The sequence below is a fragment of the Megalobrama amblycephala genome, linkage group LG21, assembly GCF_018812025.1.
Source record: "Megalobrama amblycephala isolate DHTTF-2021 linkage group LG21, ASM1881202v1, whole genome shotgun sequence".
Taxonomy (NCBI): Eukaryota; Metazoa; Chordata; class Actinopteri; order Cypriniformes; family Xenocyprididae; genus Megalobrama; species Megalobrama amblycephala.
In genome coordinates this window covers 297,468-315,394 of record NC_063064.1, presented here as the reverse complement: position 1 = coordinate 315,394, position 17,927 = coordinate 297,468, and the positions used below count along the sequence as shown (strand labels likewise).

At 36.3% G+C, this 17,927-nt stretch overlaps 2 protein-coding genes across 2 annotated transcripts in view; one reads left to right on the top strand and one right to left on the bottom strand.

Moving 5' to 3' along the window:
* The window catches only part of syn2b (synapsin IIb), a 73,013-nt gene that overhangs the window by 16,869 nt on the left and 38,217 nt on the right, over positions 1 to 17,927 (bottom strand). The window contains exon 6 of the mRNA XM_048173303.1: positions 173 to 235. Within this exon, the coding sequence (XP_048029260.1) occupies positions 173 to 235 (63 nt within the window). The remainder of the gene's footprint in view (positions 1 to 172; positions 236 to 17,927) is intronic.
* On the top strand, positions 2,439 to 16,129 carry LOC125256954 (metalloproteinase inhibitor 3-like). The gene is made up of 5 exons (XM_048173307.1): positions 2,439 to 2,690; positions 9,565 to 9,659; positions 9,913 to 10,018; positions 10,966 to 11,087; positions 13,934 to 16,129. Exons 1-5 carry the CDS (start codon positions 2,564 to 2,566, stop codon positions 14,135 to 14,137), a joined length of 654 nt encoding a protein of 217 aa, XP_048029264.1. The 5' UTR covers positions 2,439 to 2,563; the 3' UTR covers positions 14,138 to 16,129.

The window sequence follows — 17,927 nt, the reverse complement described above, 5'->3', positions numbered from 1 at the left end:
GCCAATGGAAAGCTCTGTTAACACGTTGTCATGTTATTAATGTGATGAAATGCTATTACAATAGAGACATTAATGGATCAAGCTGTGTTAGACACAGTATTTCTGTGAAATTAGATAATAAACTCATTCAAAATGTTCATAAAAACGATAAAATTACTTGTTTTTAACATACCTTCCCCATTCCGGAATGGGCATGTCCAATCTTCACCACCACAGGGAATGTTGGCATTGAGATCTGAAACACAGATTCATTGTTTTCATTGTTGACTTTCATTAATATGATTATCCATGTTTGCTTTATTTCCTGAGATCCAGGAACTGGTCATTGCTTAAAAGAAGACGTCATTTAATTCCAGCTAGGCCAATAAACTGTGTTAATACATCACTGTTTCAGAATAACAACACACCCAAAGAAATGACTTATGAGTAAAAGACACCAACAGGAACTAATAAGATTTAACCAGACACCTATATTAAAATATATGTTGGAAATTAATTTTTAAAGTGCCCTCTTATGCTGTTTTAAAGGTTTGTAATGTCGTTTCTCGTCTCCTACAACAGGTTCACATTCATCCGAGATCAAAAACACTTTAATTCTCTCATAATATCCACTGCAGCATCAGCTCTTTTCTCTCAGTGTCTGAAACGCTTCCATCAAGGATTCGGTCTCTCTAAACCCCGCCTTTCTGAGAGCTGCTCTGCTGTGATTGGTCAGAAACCAAACGCTCATTATCATATCTGAATCTCAGCTCTTGATAAACACACTACATGACACTACAAGGAACATCTGAAAAAGCATAATAGGGGCACTTTAAATTGATATTATTACCTTCAAAAATTATGCTATGAAAATTAATTAAGCATGTTATGTGTCCCAGTAGTGTCATATGAGCAATATCACATGAGTAGCCGTGTGATATGGCTGTATATCAGCACGCTGTGATTCGTCCGTATGTAATCACAGTAAATACAGCCACATCTCACGGCTACGAGTGTGATATTGCATTTATACAACAGTTCGATCCCAAGATCCGTTACTAATTATAAAACATCACTTTAGAACTAGTAATGAAGGAACATTGAGGCGCTTCATTGAAGCTTATTGCGTTATGTAGAGTATTATGAGCGAGAGATCGACGGAACGAGTGTATTACCTGCATCTGATATAACATTCATTTTTCAGGACGATATCCATAATATTATATCATTATAAAAAAATCAGTTTGAATGTCCACTGAGGAAAGCGATATCTTTGTCCTTTAAAAAGTTTAGGGGATTTCCCACAGCGCTAAAACAACTTCCTCGTTCTGACTCACTCAGTCTAATGGTGTAATAATGTAACTTTCACTGATACTGTTGACGGATTATTTATATAAAATGATATTTATTAAACAACAACATTTAAATTAACAACAATAGCCATTATAAAAGACAAAAGCAAACAATAAAATAAAAACACAAGCAAACAATTCAGTCAGTACAAAAGTAACGCTGTAGTACAGGATTTAAGTTAAATATAGCCTAAATATAAAGTTATGAAATTTAATTTTCCCCTTAACCCAAATCGTTTTCCTCTGGAATAAGTAATAGATTAAAACAAACAGACCAAAGATTGCCTGATATACCCCAAATGAATTATATTTTTAACCACTATTAACCACTAATTCCTGAAGGACTGGCTGAGATGAAGCTGTTCTCAGCGGGTACTCGAGCACTGAACGGCCTGGAGCTCACATCTGTGAAAGCGTCAAAACAAATTGCAAAATAGGCGCTATGATTATATATGTGTCACATATTTCAAGTCTAAACCACTACATTCTCTCCTAAAAACAGTTTGTGGTACAACGAGTGTAGTATTTGTTAAATATACGGTAGATTTGCTTGGACGCCTTGACAATCGCTTCAAGCGGAGTGACACAAACAGTGAGTGCTGCTATCACTAGAATATCACACGGCTGTCAGATTCAAGAACCAGGAAGAACTGTTGTATAAAATCCTATAATTTTATAATTCTATTAGACTATAAAATGTTTATCAGAGTGTTATTGTCTCGACTTCTGTTAGTCATTCACTATGCATGACTGTGGTGTAGCGTGTGTTTATGACAATTATCAAAACTGGCTCATGTCCAGTCTAGCAATAAAACATGTGTGAACAAGACAGTTTTATGTCCTAGCCCCAAACCACTGGTTGTTCACATTGCATGCAACCAATTTTACTTCCATAATCTGACATTTCTGAGTGGAACATGGCATTTAATGAGACTGGATTGTATCCATGCAGAATTAATGTGCTTTTCATATCAGAATGGAGTCAAATCTCAATTAAATGACTCCCTCCACTGACACAAGAGCATCTCCACAGATCCTGTGTGTGTGTGTGTGTGTTTGCAGAGGGAGGGGTTTGTTTAATTACAGAAGAAGGCTGGTCCTTCCTCAGCCACACATGAAGCTATAAGACACCCGAAGCGCCTTGAGAGTGAAGGAGATCTCCGACAGAGACAAAGACATTTCATTCAGCGCCACATAAAGTGAGTTTATATAGCTGATCATTTCTGAGAGTGATGATGGGAGTCCCGCTGTCTGCTGCGCTGCTGCTCCTGCTGTCTGTGGGTCTGAAGGAGCAGGTGGTGGAGAGCTGCAGCTGCGGTCTAGGACACCCGCAGGAGTTCTTCTGCATGTCTGACATAGGTACGTCAAACACTCCAATTACATAATCAGATTCCAATAGTTATGTACTTGTAAATATGCATTTTTATTGATTATTTAATATTCAGATTATTATTGATTTTCACTAATTCGTATTTTAAATGGCCCTTTCTAAGACTCTATTGCTTGTGTGTTCAGAAAGTCTTCCAGTTTCGTGGAATCACACACGTCAGACGCCACACAGCATAGCAAATAAATATTTCAAATTTTGTGTTTTTTTCTGATTGTTTCTATTTTAAAATGTTACATTTTTATGGTTTATTTAATTATTTCCTTTTCATCAACTTACAAACCCCCTGCAGTTCCTTCACAAACCCCAGTTTGACATAATGTCATGATTAATGCAGTGCTGTCAAACATTAATTGCGATCCAAAATAAGTTTGTGTTATTATAATATATGTGTGTGTACTGTGTATATTTATTTTTTATGTATACATAAATATATACACACACATACATATATATATATATATATATATATATATATATATATATATATATATATATATATATATATATATACAGTACAGTCCAGAAGTTTGGAACCACTAAGATTTTTAATGTTTTTAAAAGAAGTTTCGTCTGCTCACCAAGGCTACATTTATTTAATTAAAAATACAGTAAAAACAGTAATATTGTGAAATATTATTACAATTTAAAATAACTGTTTTCTATGTGAATATATAGTAAAGTGTAATTTATTCCTGTGATCAAAGCTGAATTTTCAGCATCATTACTCCAGTCTTCAGTGTCACATGATCCTTCAGAAATCATTCTAATATGATGATCTGCTGCTCAAGAAACATTTAATGTGTACAATTGTACAAAATATTTGTGTACAATATTTTTTTTCAGGATTATTTGATGAATAGAAAGTTCAAAAGAACAGTGTTTATCTGAAATCTAATCTTTTGTAACATTATAAATGTCTTTACTGCCACTTTTGATTGATTTAATGCATCCTTGCTGAATAAAAGTATTCATTTCTTTAATTTCTTTTCAAAAAAATAAAAATAAAAATTCTTACTGACCCCAAACTTTTGAACGGTAGTGTATAATGCTACAGAAGCTTTGTATTTCAGATAAATGCTGTTCTTTTGAACTTTCTATTCATCAAGGAATCCTGAAAAAAAAGTACACAACTGTTTTCAACATTGAAAATAATCATAAATGTTTCTTGAGCAGCAGATCATCATATTAGAATGATTTCTGAAGGATCATGTGACACTGAAGACTGGAGTAACGATGCTGAAAATTCAGCTTTGCATCACAGGAATAAATTACTTTGTCAAATATATTTAAATAGTACACAGTTATTTTAAATTGTAATAATATTTCACAATATTACTGTTTTTTACTGTATTTTTAATTAAATAAATGTAGCCTTGGTGAGCAGACGAAACTTCTTTTAAAAACATTAAAAATCTTAGTGGTTCCAAACTTTTGGACTGTACTGTATACAAAACGGTTAGTTCCCGTCCTTCATTCTGATTGGTCATTAGCTGTGTTTTATTCATGATAAAACACGGCTATGACCGCTTCACCCAATGGTTCTGTGTATCACTACACAACACCCTTAGCAACCACTCTTAGCAACATAAACTGTTGATATTGTTCATTGAAGCTTACTGTATTATGTAGAAGACTATTGTGAGAAAGAGATCGAGTGAGCGAGTTTATTACCTGCATTCAGATTTAGCATTTTCCTTCAGGTCAGTCCTATTTTCATAATAAAACATCTGTTTAAACGTCCTGCTGCGATATCTTGTCCTTTTAACAGTTAAGGGGTTTTCCCGTGACTGACAGCGCCAGTCAAAGCATTTCTCAGTTGCGTCTTGTTCTGTGTTCACAACAATTCAGTCTTTTCGATGTAAAAGTCTTCGCTACAGACTGACTCACTCATAAAGACAGTCTTTGCTGCCATCTAATGGCGTAATAATGTAACTTCTGTTGCCGTTCACAGTCGGACAATTTTTTTCTGGCGGAAGAAAGGCTTTTAGTAAAAATTTACTTCATGAAAGTTGCATTGATGCATATTTTTGGCTTTAATATTTGTATTGTGTGGTAACCATTTTATAAAAGCAATAAGGTACTCGAGGCTAGTGCTGTATCATGAATAAGTCACGGCTGAAGGGGTTGCTCTGCTTTGCGTCGTGCCTAACAACGCCCTTCAGCCATGACTTATTCACGATACAGCGCAGCCTCGAGTACCTTATTGCTTACATATATAATTTTTATTATATATAAATATTTTATATATAAATATAATATTTTTTGTTAAATGTATATATGCATATGTGTGTATTTATATATACATAATAAATATATACACAGCACACACACATATATTATGTAATCACAAACTTTTAATTTGGATAATTGCGATTAATCGCTTGACAGCACTAATTTCAACATTTTTGTTTCTTTTTTATATCACTTTAGTATGAGATTATCCTATTCAAATCTATGTGATAAACTAGTTAATGCTAAAAGTAAGGTTAAAAATAATCAAAAAGCAGTAGTGGATGAAGTACTCATCAAGTACTTGAGTAAAAGTACAGACTCAAATACAGTAAAAGTATCAAATACTCCTTTTCAGTTTTACTCAAATAAAAGTACTTGATTTTTAATGTACTTAAAAGTAAAAAGTACTGACTGATGGATGTTAATTTTGTAATTGTATAATGTAGACACACAGATAGAGTTAAATAGCAGTCTGACATCATTGTGAATTATTATGGTTTTTCAAGTAGCCAGCTCTAGTCATTAAGGCAAATTATGTAAAACAACGATTTATTTTATTACCAAAACTTGTCATACACTGATAACTACTACTAAAAATTACTGATAATTCGAGTGAGCAGGTGAAAATAAAAAAATATACCATATAGTGTATATAAATAAGGAAAATCAAAATGTGTGTCGTAGTATATAGTCACAATTAAGGAAAGAGCAGTTTCCTTGTTTTACAATGGTCTGGTGTACCTATTAACCTCATTATATCTGCATAATTACACAGCAGTCAGGAGCTGCTCTCAGTTCTCTGTAATTATGATAAAAGCTGATATTCAAACTGCTGTTGTAATCAGTCACAGTTCAATGATCTAGTCACCTTGGAGTCGCATTTACTTTTTCATTTTCTATCGGTATAGATTTTAAAATTTCTGTATTGATATAACTAAAACTTGTAAACTATTACTTCTGAAGTGGACAAGTTTGTGGCCACATGATTGAGGGTATTGACAAGAGCTGAAAGATTTCTTATCGGACAATAAACTGCATTTGCTGTCAGAAATCCAAGTCCATTCAGCATTATGAAAACCCAACTGACATATTACACAATCTGCAGAAAAACGCTCGTCACTCACAGAGCAACAGTGCAACATCTTTCTCTTGTCTTCTAAGTTTATTTTACCAGAAAAGTAGTTAAACAATAAGGTATGATTTGTTTTCAGAGAATCCAGTATTTTTCGTCTTTACTTAAATCAAATAAAAGACACTTGGCCAAAAATAAATAAATTAATAAAACTAATATACATTGATAATGAAGATCTTAATATCTTTGGATATTTTCTGAAAAACAAGATGAAGGTAATCTGCGTTCGTTTTAAACGTTCTGCCTAACGTGTCTCACTCTGAGAGGGAAAGAGTTGTTTTGAATCCCTGCTTCCGTGCGTCAGAGTGGCATTCCAGTCCTTGTTCTGGAATAATGAGGCATGGAATGACCGGCATGAGGTTGTAAAGACATGCAGATTCCTGCGGCATTCACTGAACGAATACAGTAAATCCACATAATCCCTCTCTAGAAAACATCAGTCTACCATTCCACCAGACAATGGATTTTAAAGTTTTTATTTTAAACTTTTCTTGTGTAATTGGACTAGTCTTGGGGGTTAAAAGCAGGGGTTACACGTGTTACGAGGAGAAGGGACTTTTTGAAGGGTTAATATGATAAAGCTTGCTAAAAATATGAAAGAATGTATTAAACCTATGATTGATTAATTAATAATCAAAAATGAGGAGTGTAGTGGAAAACTCATTTATTTCTGTTTTGTACTTTATATGACTTGTGTCTCTGTATGCAGTCTGCTCATGCTGAGTGGAAACTTACTTGCAGGCTCTTATAAGAAGTTACAACAACTTGTTATTGTGCCTGTGAACACATCTGCTGTCCTTGAAACTATCTTTTAACCAGCTGTGTTCATAGACACACTAACAAGTTGTTATACCTTACCAGTGCTGATAGTGAGGGTCCTGGATGTGAGTTTACCCAGCCTCACTATAGCTGCTGCCTGATCCACTGACAGATTAGGGTTGGCACAGAGAACTGGATCAGTTTGGCTGTGAGAAGATCAGGCCGAACTGAAGTCCACATATAAGGTCCTTGCATAAGTCCCATGTCTGTGGAGATGTTGCAGAATATAATTCAGTCCCACGTTGACTGCATCATCCACAGACCTGGTTGCTCTGAAGGCAAACTGATGGGGATCCAGCAGGTGTTCAGAAATATTCTTCAAGTAGGCCAACACCAGTCTTTCAAACAACTTCACGACCACAGATTTGAGAGCGACAGGTCTGTAGTCATTAAGTCCAGTGATTTTGTGTTTTTTGGTGGAGCGTTTGAAGCAGCAGGGAACTTCACACTGCTTCAGTGATCTGTTGAAGATCTGCATGAAGATGGGGGCCAGAAAACACCATCTGGGCCTGAAGTTTTCCTAATCTTATGTTTTTTTGAAGACCTGGCTCACAGCATCCAAACAGACCTTAAGCGCAGGTTGGATGGCTGGAGGGGGGGGGTTGCAGGAGGTGTTGGTGAATGTGTGAGGTGTAGATCAGAGCGCGTGTGAGTCTGGGCTTTTCAAACCTACAGTAAAACACATTCACAGCATCAGCCATTTGTTGATTCTCCAAAGATCAGGGGGATGGTGAATTGTACTTGGTGATGTTTCTCAGGCCTGTCCAAACTGACGCCAGATTCTCAGATTAGTTCCTCTAAGCCACTCTGATGTCCTTTGTTAGTTTGTTTCTGGCCTGGTTGTACAAGATTTTAACCCCATTTCTGTAAGCATCCTCTTTGGCAAGCTGTCCGAGTTTTGCTGTAAGCCATGGTTTACTGAATGATAAGAATGTCCAGGAAGAAATTCACATATCCACACAGAAACTGATGGATGATGTTACAATATCTGTGAGCTTGTCCAGATCAGTTTCAGCAGCCTCGAAAACAGTCCAATCAGTCCAATCAAAGCAGGCTTGTAAATGTCAGTCTGCTTCAATAGAAGCTGCTCTCCACAATGGAAACACAATGGCTAATCAGAGGTGTTTACGAATCCTCTTAACAGTGCTCAAAGCGTCGCATTTTTAAAATGTCAGTACTTAACATGGTACCGAAGTTGGTGCCAAGGTGCGACGCCATCTTGAAGACACTTGGCAGGTTTGGTTCGATCAAAACAAACTCTTCTGCGATTGCTCTGTTAGTGTGGTTCATTTGAATAAATGTGAATGCTGCCATTCGAACCCTTCTGCACACCGAGACCCTTAACTCTGGTGCAGTTCGACTGAAATATGAATGCAACTTGGACCAAAGACATCTAAATGAACCAAAAACCAGATGTGATGTCACAAGATGTGACATTATTCTCGAGCACACCTGGTTTTTCTCGTCATAGTCTCGATGTTGTCCATTACAGTTCATTTCAGGTGTTGGAAATGCTGTCTCTTTGTCGCAGATCTTTGTTTGTGTGTGACGGAGGAATTCCTGCCGCTGTTTTGATTCCTTTATACATTTTATAAGCTCTTCATGAGCTCTCAGCTGGTAAAAATACCATGTACACACACACAACGAGCGTATTTAGCCCAGTACACAGCATTGTATTCGGTAAGTTCCGTCGCAAAATATGCCATAACATATCAACATATCATAACAGCCATTTCTTTTTGCTTTGTATCATTGGGTTCAGTGTTAATAATGACAGTGTGTACGGTTAGGGTAAACAGGACTAAATGTATCATATCAGAATAATGTCAAGATATGGCAGATGTAGAGCTGTGAAAGGATTCTTGGTATCTTAAATACTGTTGCCATGGCAACCTGTCAAACTTTTAGAATATTCTTGGGTGTTTTTGAGGCTCTTAGCATGCTTCAAATTGCACGAAACTCAACGCACACGTAAAAGTTGTTGGGCAGTAGACATGGGCAAAGCCTTAGAAATGAGCGGGGGGGTGAGGCTCTATAGCGCCACCTTTTGACAAAAGTTGGGGTTAGTCTTACCTACAGTCACCTAACTCGGTACATATATTCTTCTTCCGGACAACTTTCTAATTTACAGTCATTAGCTCTGATCAATGGGATTTTTTGGTTTGAATGTGGATTTTTTTTTAAATAATCAGGCTCTGAGTTTTTAAGAACTCCTCATAGGAGATTCATGCAATTGCCACCAAACTTGGTCAACATGAAACAAAGACACTGAAGATGCTAAATTGCGAATGATTACAGGATATCTCAAACAGTGTTGCCATGGCGAGGGATTAAAGTAATCAGTGTCTCATATCATGTAAAGTTATTATTTGATTTAAATTAAATTAAGATTGTATGTTGCCCGCCATGCACAGGTTTCCTTAAGCCACCGGGGTGGCAGTGGCACCTGGGCTTGGGCCCGCCATCGCTGCTTGCAGCTATATTTAGTAATTGATTTTCAAAGAACATTTAAGAATCATTAAGAGAATCTTGAAATCAATTCTGACAAGCATTTTTTGCAGCTACATTCTGAACTCTTATATATGATGCAGCCTGAAATGATTCTTTTGATGTATTCAGCTTCATGCACTAGTAATAACAACTGATTCTTTTCTGGTTAGTGATGCGAGCTGAGATAACTGGGGAGAAGCTCATACCTGGAGATGAAAATAGAAACGGCATGGGAGAAATTCAATATGATATCAAAGTGATAAAGGTAAGCTAAAGTACTTGATCACATAAATGTTCTGCTGGGAATTATAATGATCTGATATAGCATGTTTTCTTTGGGACATATTGGCCATGATTCAAACGGACAGTTACAGTCTCTTTGGGTTCTTGCCAAAAGCGCCCGTTACAACAGAGACTTTTATTTTAAATTAAATAAATTTTTTTTTAAAAATGGATCCGCAGACCCATACACTGCTATACAATACAAACAATGGTTTTACAAAATCCTGGTTTTGCAGGTGTTCAAAGGTTCTGACAAAATAAAGAACATCCAGCATGTCTACACGAGTGAGATGTCTTCAATGTGTGGGACCAGACTGGATCACGACCAGTATCTGCTTTCAGGTAAATACAAAGTTCTGTCATGAAACTCAGGCTGATAGGTCCTTAACTCAATCTGCTTGCAATCACATGATTCTCTATAGGCACATTTGATTGGATCCTGATCTATCAGTAGCCAATGATCTCACTGCTCAACCTTCAAATACTTGGTCAGCATTTGCTGTAGCAGTAGCAGTGCGCTTTCAGAAACCCTCCACCTTCCCCAGCTCCACCTGTATAGATCTGCTATGGCTCATTCATGTATGCTATATTGTAGTGTTGTCAAAAACATGGATATTTCGATATGTATTGATATTGAAGTATGTGAAATGGATCTAATACTCCTTTTCTGCAGTATCGATACACCGATACCAGCTGCGCTTTCTCTCTCTCTCCTCACTCACTCGTCTCATTCGCTCCGGTTGAAAAGTGCTCGTATTACACATAATTTTATTCAAAAGCATGTGCAATGCTGATCTATATAAATGTCGCTCTCATAAAGCCGCCTCTCAAACAGCTCGAGAGAAACAAATTGACTTCTTTTTCATGGCTTATTGCCCTTCTTTCAGTCATATACCAAATTAAGTCAAAATGCCCATCTGGCAGAGTATTCAGGTAAATACAGTCAGTTTTGGAATGCAAACAGTTGAGAGAAAAAGCATGTTGTGTAACAGTGTATTGGATCCGTGCATCAGCTCTTAAAGTGACAGCAGCCTAATAAACCTGCTGCTGTCTGTCATGTTAATAAAGGGCAAAAGACAAAGAGAAAATCACACGCTACTCTTGACTCAAAAACTTTTGTAACTTTAATTGCAAGCATTAATCTGTATTTCATTTTTAACAATGAAAACTATCCAGTGTTATTTTACATTTAATTACTTTCCTGAATACTACTGTTAAACTGCTTGATGACCTAAGGCTGCTGCATGGCATTCAGTAATGAAATATAAAATGTGTTTGCTGTCTCTTAGGAAGCATCATGTTTGATAAATTCTCCGTTACAATGTGCGACTTTGTTATGCGCTGGAACAAACTCTCCTTAATGATGAAGAACAACTTCAAATACAGATATCAGTTGGGCTGCGACTGCAAGGTAAGAACCCATTCATTTCAACCCAGCCAAACATTACGACACCTTAGAGGAAATGGAACATTTATACAAAATATGACACATCTAAAAAGGTTTGCACATATTTGCAATTTGTTGTTGCAGATGCTGATAATTTTATACACAGAAAATAAGATGAAATTCTGATACTTGTGATTTTTATATCAGTATAGCAGATACTTAAAATGCATATAAATATCCATATCTGCCAATAATACGTCTTAGTAAGATGATATTTAAATGCTTAGTTTTATGATCACAGCTCTGTAGTTTTAAAACATATAATGCAATGCAAAATGATGATGATTGAGATAAACACACAAATAAACCTTCCTCAAATCACGACACTCATAATTCTTCTAAAAAATGATGTATGGATACTACTCTTATGTTTAATTTATAAAAATCAGTAAAGATTTCACAGCAAAAAGACACGTGAAGCACAAGCTGACGGTGGACGTTTGTATAATTATACTAAAAGACTTTTACTTGCTAAAATAAGTCTAAACTATCAGTCAGACAACAGAAGGACTGTAGGAGATCGTGTACGGCAGGTTTATCAAATCATTTAGAGGCCTTAGAAATCAATGTATCAAATATGAAACAGTAGGATTTATAGCAGGGGTTCCCAAACTTTTCAGCCCACGACCCCCAAAATAACGATGCCAGTGACTCGCGACCCCCACTATCCTCGGAGGTGGTTAACGAGTTGTGCACAAAGGCGAACACGCACTAACGCATGTTTCACACATAGCTACTCTGTTTGCAATGCGCATTTTTTCTGTGCCCATATTAACGGATTTCACACTGCACGCGGATGCGGTTCGGCAGTGCGTTCCAGGAGCAGCGCGTCTGCAGCAGTGCAGCGATCATTTATGCGCCGCGTCTATTTTTGCTGTGCTGCACAGCGCTGAATTAAAACGACAGCGCACTGTTCGCATTAAAATAAACATGTATTGGCGCGAAAAAACTAGTAATTTCATCATAGATTCATATAGTTCAAAGTCTCTGTTACACAGTTTAAACACGGCTGCCTCGGGTAAAGCAAGGAAAATAACACCTTACCAGGCATTTAGGTGAACAAGGAGACATAAACAATAGCACTCGCCTCTGAAGGTGGAAAAACAGTTCTTTATGACCTGAGGGATTTATTGTAAAAAGATTTAAAAGGAAAGAAAAGACGAGAGTCGCCTGTTTTTGTCTATTTTAAGTTTTTTTTTTAAAAAAAAAACGTTTTTGATTTTAACATAAAGCTTACGTTTAAATGTTTTGCCACTTGCGTGAGCAATATATAAATCTAAAGTATTACTTCAGATAAATATAAAGTAATGAAATGAATAAAACGTTTAAATATAGTGCGTTTAAACGTGACATCTATGAAATATAGTGTAGGCCTATACAAAGAGAATCGCTGTGCTGACAAGCAATATTCAGTAACAACTTTTGGATTTGAAATAAAAATAAGTAAATGTTGTGTTTGTGATACACAGCCATGGATCAGTTGCGCACTGCAAACGCGGCATATGTGAAGCGCGTGCTTCTCCGCTCTCCTCCGCTGGCCTCTCTGCGTTTTCTTTTTTGATCGATATTAACCAACGTTTCATTTGGACAAAAATAATATCCAAAGCTTAAAGCCTAAAGAATTACGTGCACATGTCTTAATGTTTAACATGTTGCAGTAAACTGACCTGCTGCAGCTGATGCTGTTGCTACTATGTCATTAATCTGTCGTAATCACCTCCGGAGTCACGGCCGAGGGGAAGGAAAATCGAAAGGTTGATGGCTTTTTTATTTGCATGGTTTTTGTTTTTAATTTAACTACTATTTTTAGTATTTTGTGACAATTATTGATAGAATATACTATTTCTAATCGTTTAATTATTTTTTATTTTATTATTATTATTATTTTTTTATTTTTTTTTTTATTTCTGGAAATCATCTCGCGACCCCTTCCTCACTGTCTCGCGACCCACCGGGGGGTCGCGACCCCGACTTTGGGAACCACTGATTTATAGGGTTAACACACAAAAGTATCATGTTGTTGCCCTGAATTATGTTTTTTTACATATAATATTAACAGATATAATCAAGGACAGGACAGGTTCTATGAGACCCTGTTCACACCTGGGATTAAGATGCATTTTGGTCGATCGGATCACAAGTGGACGACACTCAATACAGGTGTAAAATGTTTTGAGCTTGTCTACTTTCAACCACTTCTAGAGGTAGTCGAAAACACATTCGACCGGATTGCTTTCGTAGAGTAGATGCTCAAGTGGTCAAATGTGTTCAAACAGCTACTAAAGACCATCTACTCTCCACCTACTGACCTAATGCACAAACATTATGAGAAGCGCTCTGGTCAGACGGGATTTAAACTTTGTCGACTGAATCCCTGAGTTTGGTTTGATGAAAAATGTACCAAGCACAATGTTCTCTCGCCATTCCTGATTTCTAACACACACTCACGGCGTTCAGTCAGTCTTGTGGCTGTCAGAGCAGAAACGAACGCTTTTCCCATTAGAAATCCATTATCATCCATTAAAATCCAAAAAACCCATACATTTAGACCCTCCCCTCGAAAAAATCAGGACAGAAGTGGTTGAAAGTGGACAAAAGAGACGGATTAAACACCAGGTGTAAACGAGAATGAGATTTCCTCGTCTACTTGTGATCCGATCGACCAAAATGCAGGTGGAAACAAGGTTTAAGACAACCAAATGTACACAGTTGTGTATGTTGTTTTAAAAAAAGACTGATCCATGAAGGTCTGAGTGAACAGAAACACATGAAACTATATATTATATTGTATTAAATATTAATCTCTGCAGATCTCCAGCTGCACTGAACAGCCCTGTCTCCCCAACACGAAGAACGAGTGTATCCTGTCAGACTTGTCATCCACATGGTCAATTGTGTACACAGAGCCGGTTCACGAGTACGCCTGTATCAGACACAGCAACGGCTCCTGCAGCTGGTACACAGGACCGGCCAAACCGTCTGGAAACGACACCATGGACGCGTCTGATGTCTGAAGCCCAGAGCACGATCGCTGTCTGATTGTAAAAGAAGTTGCTTGATGCTGATTAGACGGTTCAAATGTAGATACAAACAAGCTCTTTAACCTCTTGCAACCACCCAGAACTCTCTGGTGACTAAATAGAAACCTCCCATAATACTTTAGCAACAGCCTAGCAACCACTCAGAACACCTTAGTATCCCACTGAGAACAACATACTCTTTAAACTTCAAATCTCTCTTCATCGCATGCAAGCCTGCTCTCAGAGTCTATTACACACCTCTGAAATGGGAGCTGATGAGTGACTACATGATGGAATTGCCATTTAACTTACAATAATTGGCATTATAAATAACAGTATTGGATTATTAGCATTATGCTTTCACTTTTAGGTCCTGATTATCTGATTTTCTATTTAAAAAGGGATGAAGAGCAATTCAGCTAAATTTTTTGAGTAAAATATGGCCAAAATCTGGTTGGTCAATTGGTCAATCCATTCCATCTCCTGTAATGCCATGAAATTAGGAAGATGCTACAATAGTCCTTTTCCACATTTACAGATCTAAATGAATCTTTAGCATTTTACAATTTATCTGCATAATTTTGATTTGCTTGAATGTTTCATCAATCATTATTACATATACGGGTCTTTAGCGACCCGGATCTATATCTAACACGGATGGATCTTTAACTGGCGCAATAGTATAAAACTATCCTGATTTTATGATAACAATTACAAAAGAATAAAATAAAGCATATTTTGTTACTTTTTGGAATTTGGAAGGGTTTGATTTGAGCACATGCTTTTTATCATCATCAGTGTCATCATCAGAGCTCATTTCCATTCACCATCTCAACCAAAACTATCACTTCAGAATCAATATTTTGATCGCTGACAGCTTCTTCACCAGATCCACCATCAGTGACACTAATATTTGTTTGCGTAGGATGACGTCCCGGGTCGATAAAGACCTTTAAGGGTTTTCAAAAAAAGTAAAACAACATGAAATACAAACGGACAGGAATTAGAAAAGCTGCCAACTGTGTGTCTTTATCTCTCTCCATTATGAAGCAACGCTCATGTTTTGCAATAGGGTGGTCGTTGTGGCCGTTTGGTCGTTGTGGCCGTTTGCGGCGCATCATGCTGATTTTGAAACCGTGTGATTTCAGCATGAGACGCAACTGTGCATCTTAGTCCAGAAGAAACCGCTGTATAGCTTAGTCATGAAGTGTGAATGTTTTGGCCTAAACATGGTGTGATTTCCTTTATATCTGTAGAGAGCATCACTGCATTGCTTTACAGATATGAATGGTACACTTTTTAAAGGAAAAATTCAAAAATGAAAATTCTGTGATCACCCTGATGTCATTCCAAACCTTCTGTGGAACACAAGACAAGATATTTTGTGTGTTTTTTTCAAATGTCAACATAACCGTTTGGTTACCAACATTCTTCAAAATATCTTTGTGTTCTGCAGAAGAAAGAAAGGCATTTGAATAAAAATCAGGCTTTCTTAACAGTGGTTCTGCCTTATAATAATGCAGATATTTGGCAGGCACTTTTTTATTTTGTTGTCACATGATCTCAGCTAACAGGGAACGTTCTGGAAAGGTTATGAACAAACATGTTTTTAAAATCTTAGCACAAAAACATTATTTATGCATCATTCCTGAAACATTTAGTTGGAATGTTTTTTAAATGTTACTGCTTGTTTCAGAACATTCAGTGAATATTCAAAAGTAACGTTACTATAATGTTTGAAGAATGATAAAATAATGATATTTGCATAACCAAGAAAAAAAAAACATTTTCAGAACGTAAACCCATTCAGAAATAATGTTTTTATTTTCAAACACAGTTGTGTTAGCTGAGACAGTGGTGGAATGTGTGAAGAATCAATGCTTCATAAGATATTTTCATTCTCTTTCTACAGTCTTTTCTAACTGTACTGTGATGTGATGTAGTGTGTGTTTCATTAAAGGTGTGTCGCCTGCAGCTTTTACACTATCAGTGTGTGATTGTGTGGAGTCTTGACAGAAGCACCTGTGCGGGTCATGTTCAACAGATGCTCTTTTCGACTGAGAGGATAAAGTCCAGTGTTTCCACGGTACAGTTCTTAGGGCAGTGCCTTCAATGAAATGCAAAAAGATCATTTTAAGACATCTGGTAACAGGTCTTTGCAAACTGGTTGAGAAGTCATTGCCGATTCTCGTGCACAGCCGACAGAAAACAGGCGTACAGCAAAGTTTCGTTTCCACAGAGCCACAGCCACATCAGACAACAGGAAATGATGTCATCTCAAGATGTCGCGAGGAACCACACAAACTACAAATTAGTTTGCTTTCACAATGCAGAAATGCAATGCAAACAAATACAGTTTTATTTTGGGAAAAAAGAAATGTTTGTAAAAAAAAGAAAATATGTGTATTTAAAATTTCAATTAATTTAAGCTTTAAATGTAATGTTCATGGCCTGTATCACAGCAGGTAAAGTCTCAGCTAATCTTGGATTTTCAGTACTAAAAAGATAATGTTCAAAAAGTATAAACTTACTTTCTCCTGAAAAAAATGTTAGCAGATGTTTCATCTAAACTGACAGACCTTGTGAAAATTACACTTATAGTACAGTTTTAATTACAGAAATACACTTCAAAAGAATAGAATTTAAGTGTGAACTTAATGTTAATTGCAATGTATTGTAGTATAAATTTACAGTAAATTAAATGCAATTGATGAACTTTAGAGTTTTATTCTTCAGTATATCATAATTACTCCTAGTGAAATATGGTTAAAGTTACCGCTGAACGTGCCAACGAGTATTTGTGGTAAACTAAAATATACTTTAATGTGATTTCTATTGAAACGTGCATGGCATGCATTTAAATCTATTTGTAATTATACATTTGTAAATGTGTTATTGTTAATTAATATTACTCCGTACTTAAACGTATAATTACACTGGAAGAAGGACACATTAAAATAAAGTGTAATTATTATTAAAAACATTTAATTTTTTAAAAAGTGTAGTTAAGTGTGTTAAGAAACAATCATTAAAGTGTACTTTCTTTAAGTAAGTGGCCTTATATTTCATATATTATATTAACTTCAAGTAGTTTTAAAAAAAAAAAAAACTTCTAATATTTGAAGTGCACATTCAACACTATTAAGTGCACTTCTTTTTCAGAAGGGTGTCACAAGGACACAGCTAATAACATAACTAATAACTTAATAACTAATACTTATAATACATATTATTTGCCATACCATATAGAGTAAAAAAAACAAATATATATTATAAAAAATCAATACATTTCTATATTTAGTACACAAACACTCAGTGTTTCCAATGTTGCATGTTCACTTCTCTGGGTTTAAAGTGAAGTGGACCTATAATGCCCCTTTCACACGATGTAATATCAGTCTCTGGTGTCTCAGAATGTGTCTGTGAAGTTTCAGCTCAAAATCCCCCACAGATCATTTATTATAGCTTGCTGTAAATGCCCAGTTGTGAGTGGAAGGAAAATCATGCTGTTTTCATGCATGTGTCTTTAAATGCAAATGAGCTGCTGCTCCCGCCCCCTTTCCAGAAGAGGGCGGAGCCTGTACAGCTTGTGCCTCTGATGCTCTGCCAAAAACTAAAACATCAGTTTAGTTTTGATTATCATCTCTATTTTGATCACGTGACATTGCAGTTCTTCATCATCATGAAAGTTTATTATCTGCACGTGTTTTAAAGCCATTTCAGTCTAAACTTGTGTGGTATGATTTTCTGAGCGTCCTGCGAGTATTAAACTAAGTTTTCTTTT

Excerpts from the sequence above, each read along its gene's own strand:
- LOC125256954 (XM_048173307.1), top strand. The coding sequence starts at position 2,564 with ATGATGGGAGTCCCGCTGTCTGCTGCGCTGCTGCTCCTGCTGTCTGTG. Across the intron at positions 2,691-9,564 it reads CTTCTGCATGTCTGACATAG|TGATGCGAGCTGAGATAACT; the intron begins GTACGTCAAACA and ends TTTTCTGGTTAG. Across the intron at positions 10,019-10,965 it reads CGACCAGTATCTGCTTTCAG|GAAGCATCATGTTTGATAAA; the intron begins GTAAATACAAAG and ends GCTGTCTCTTAG.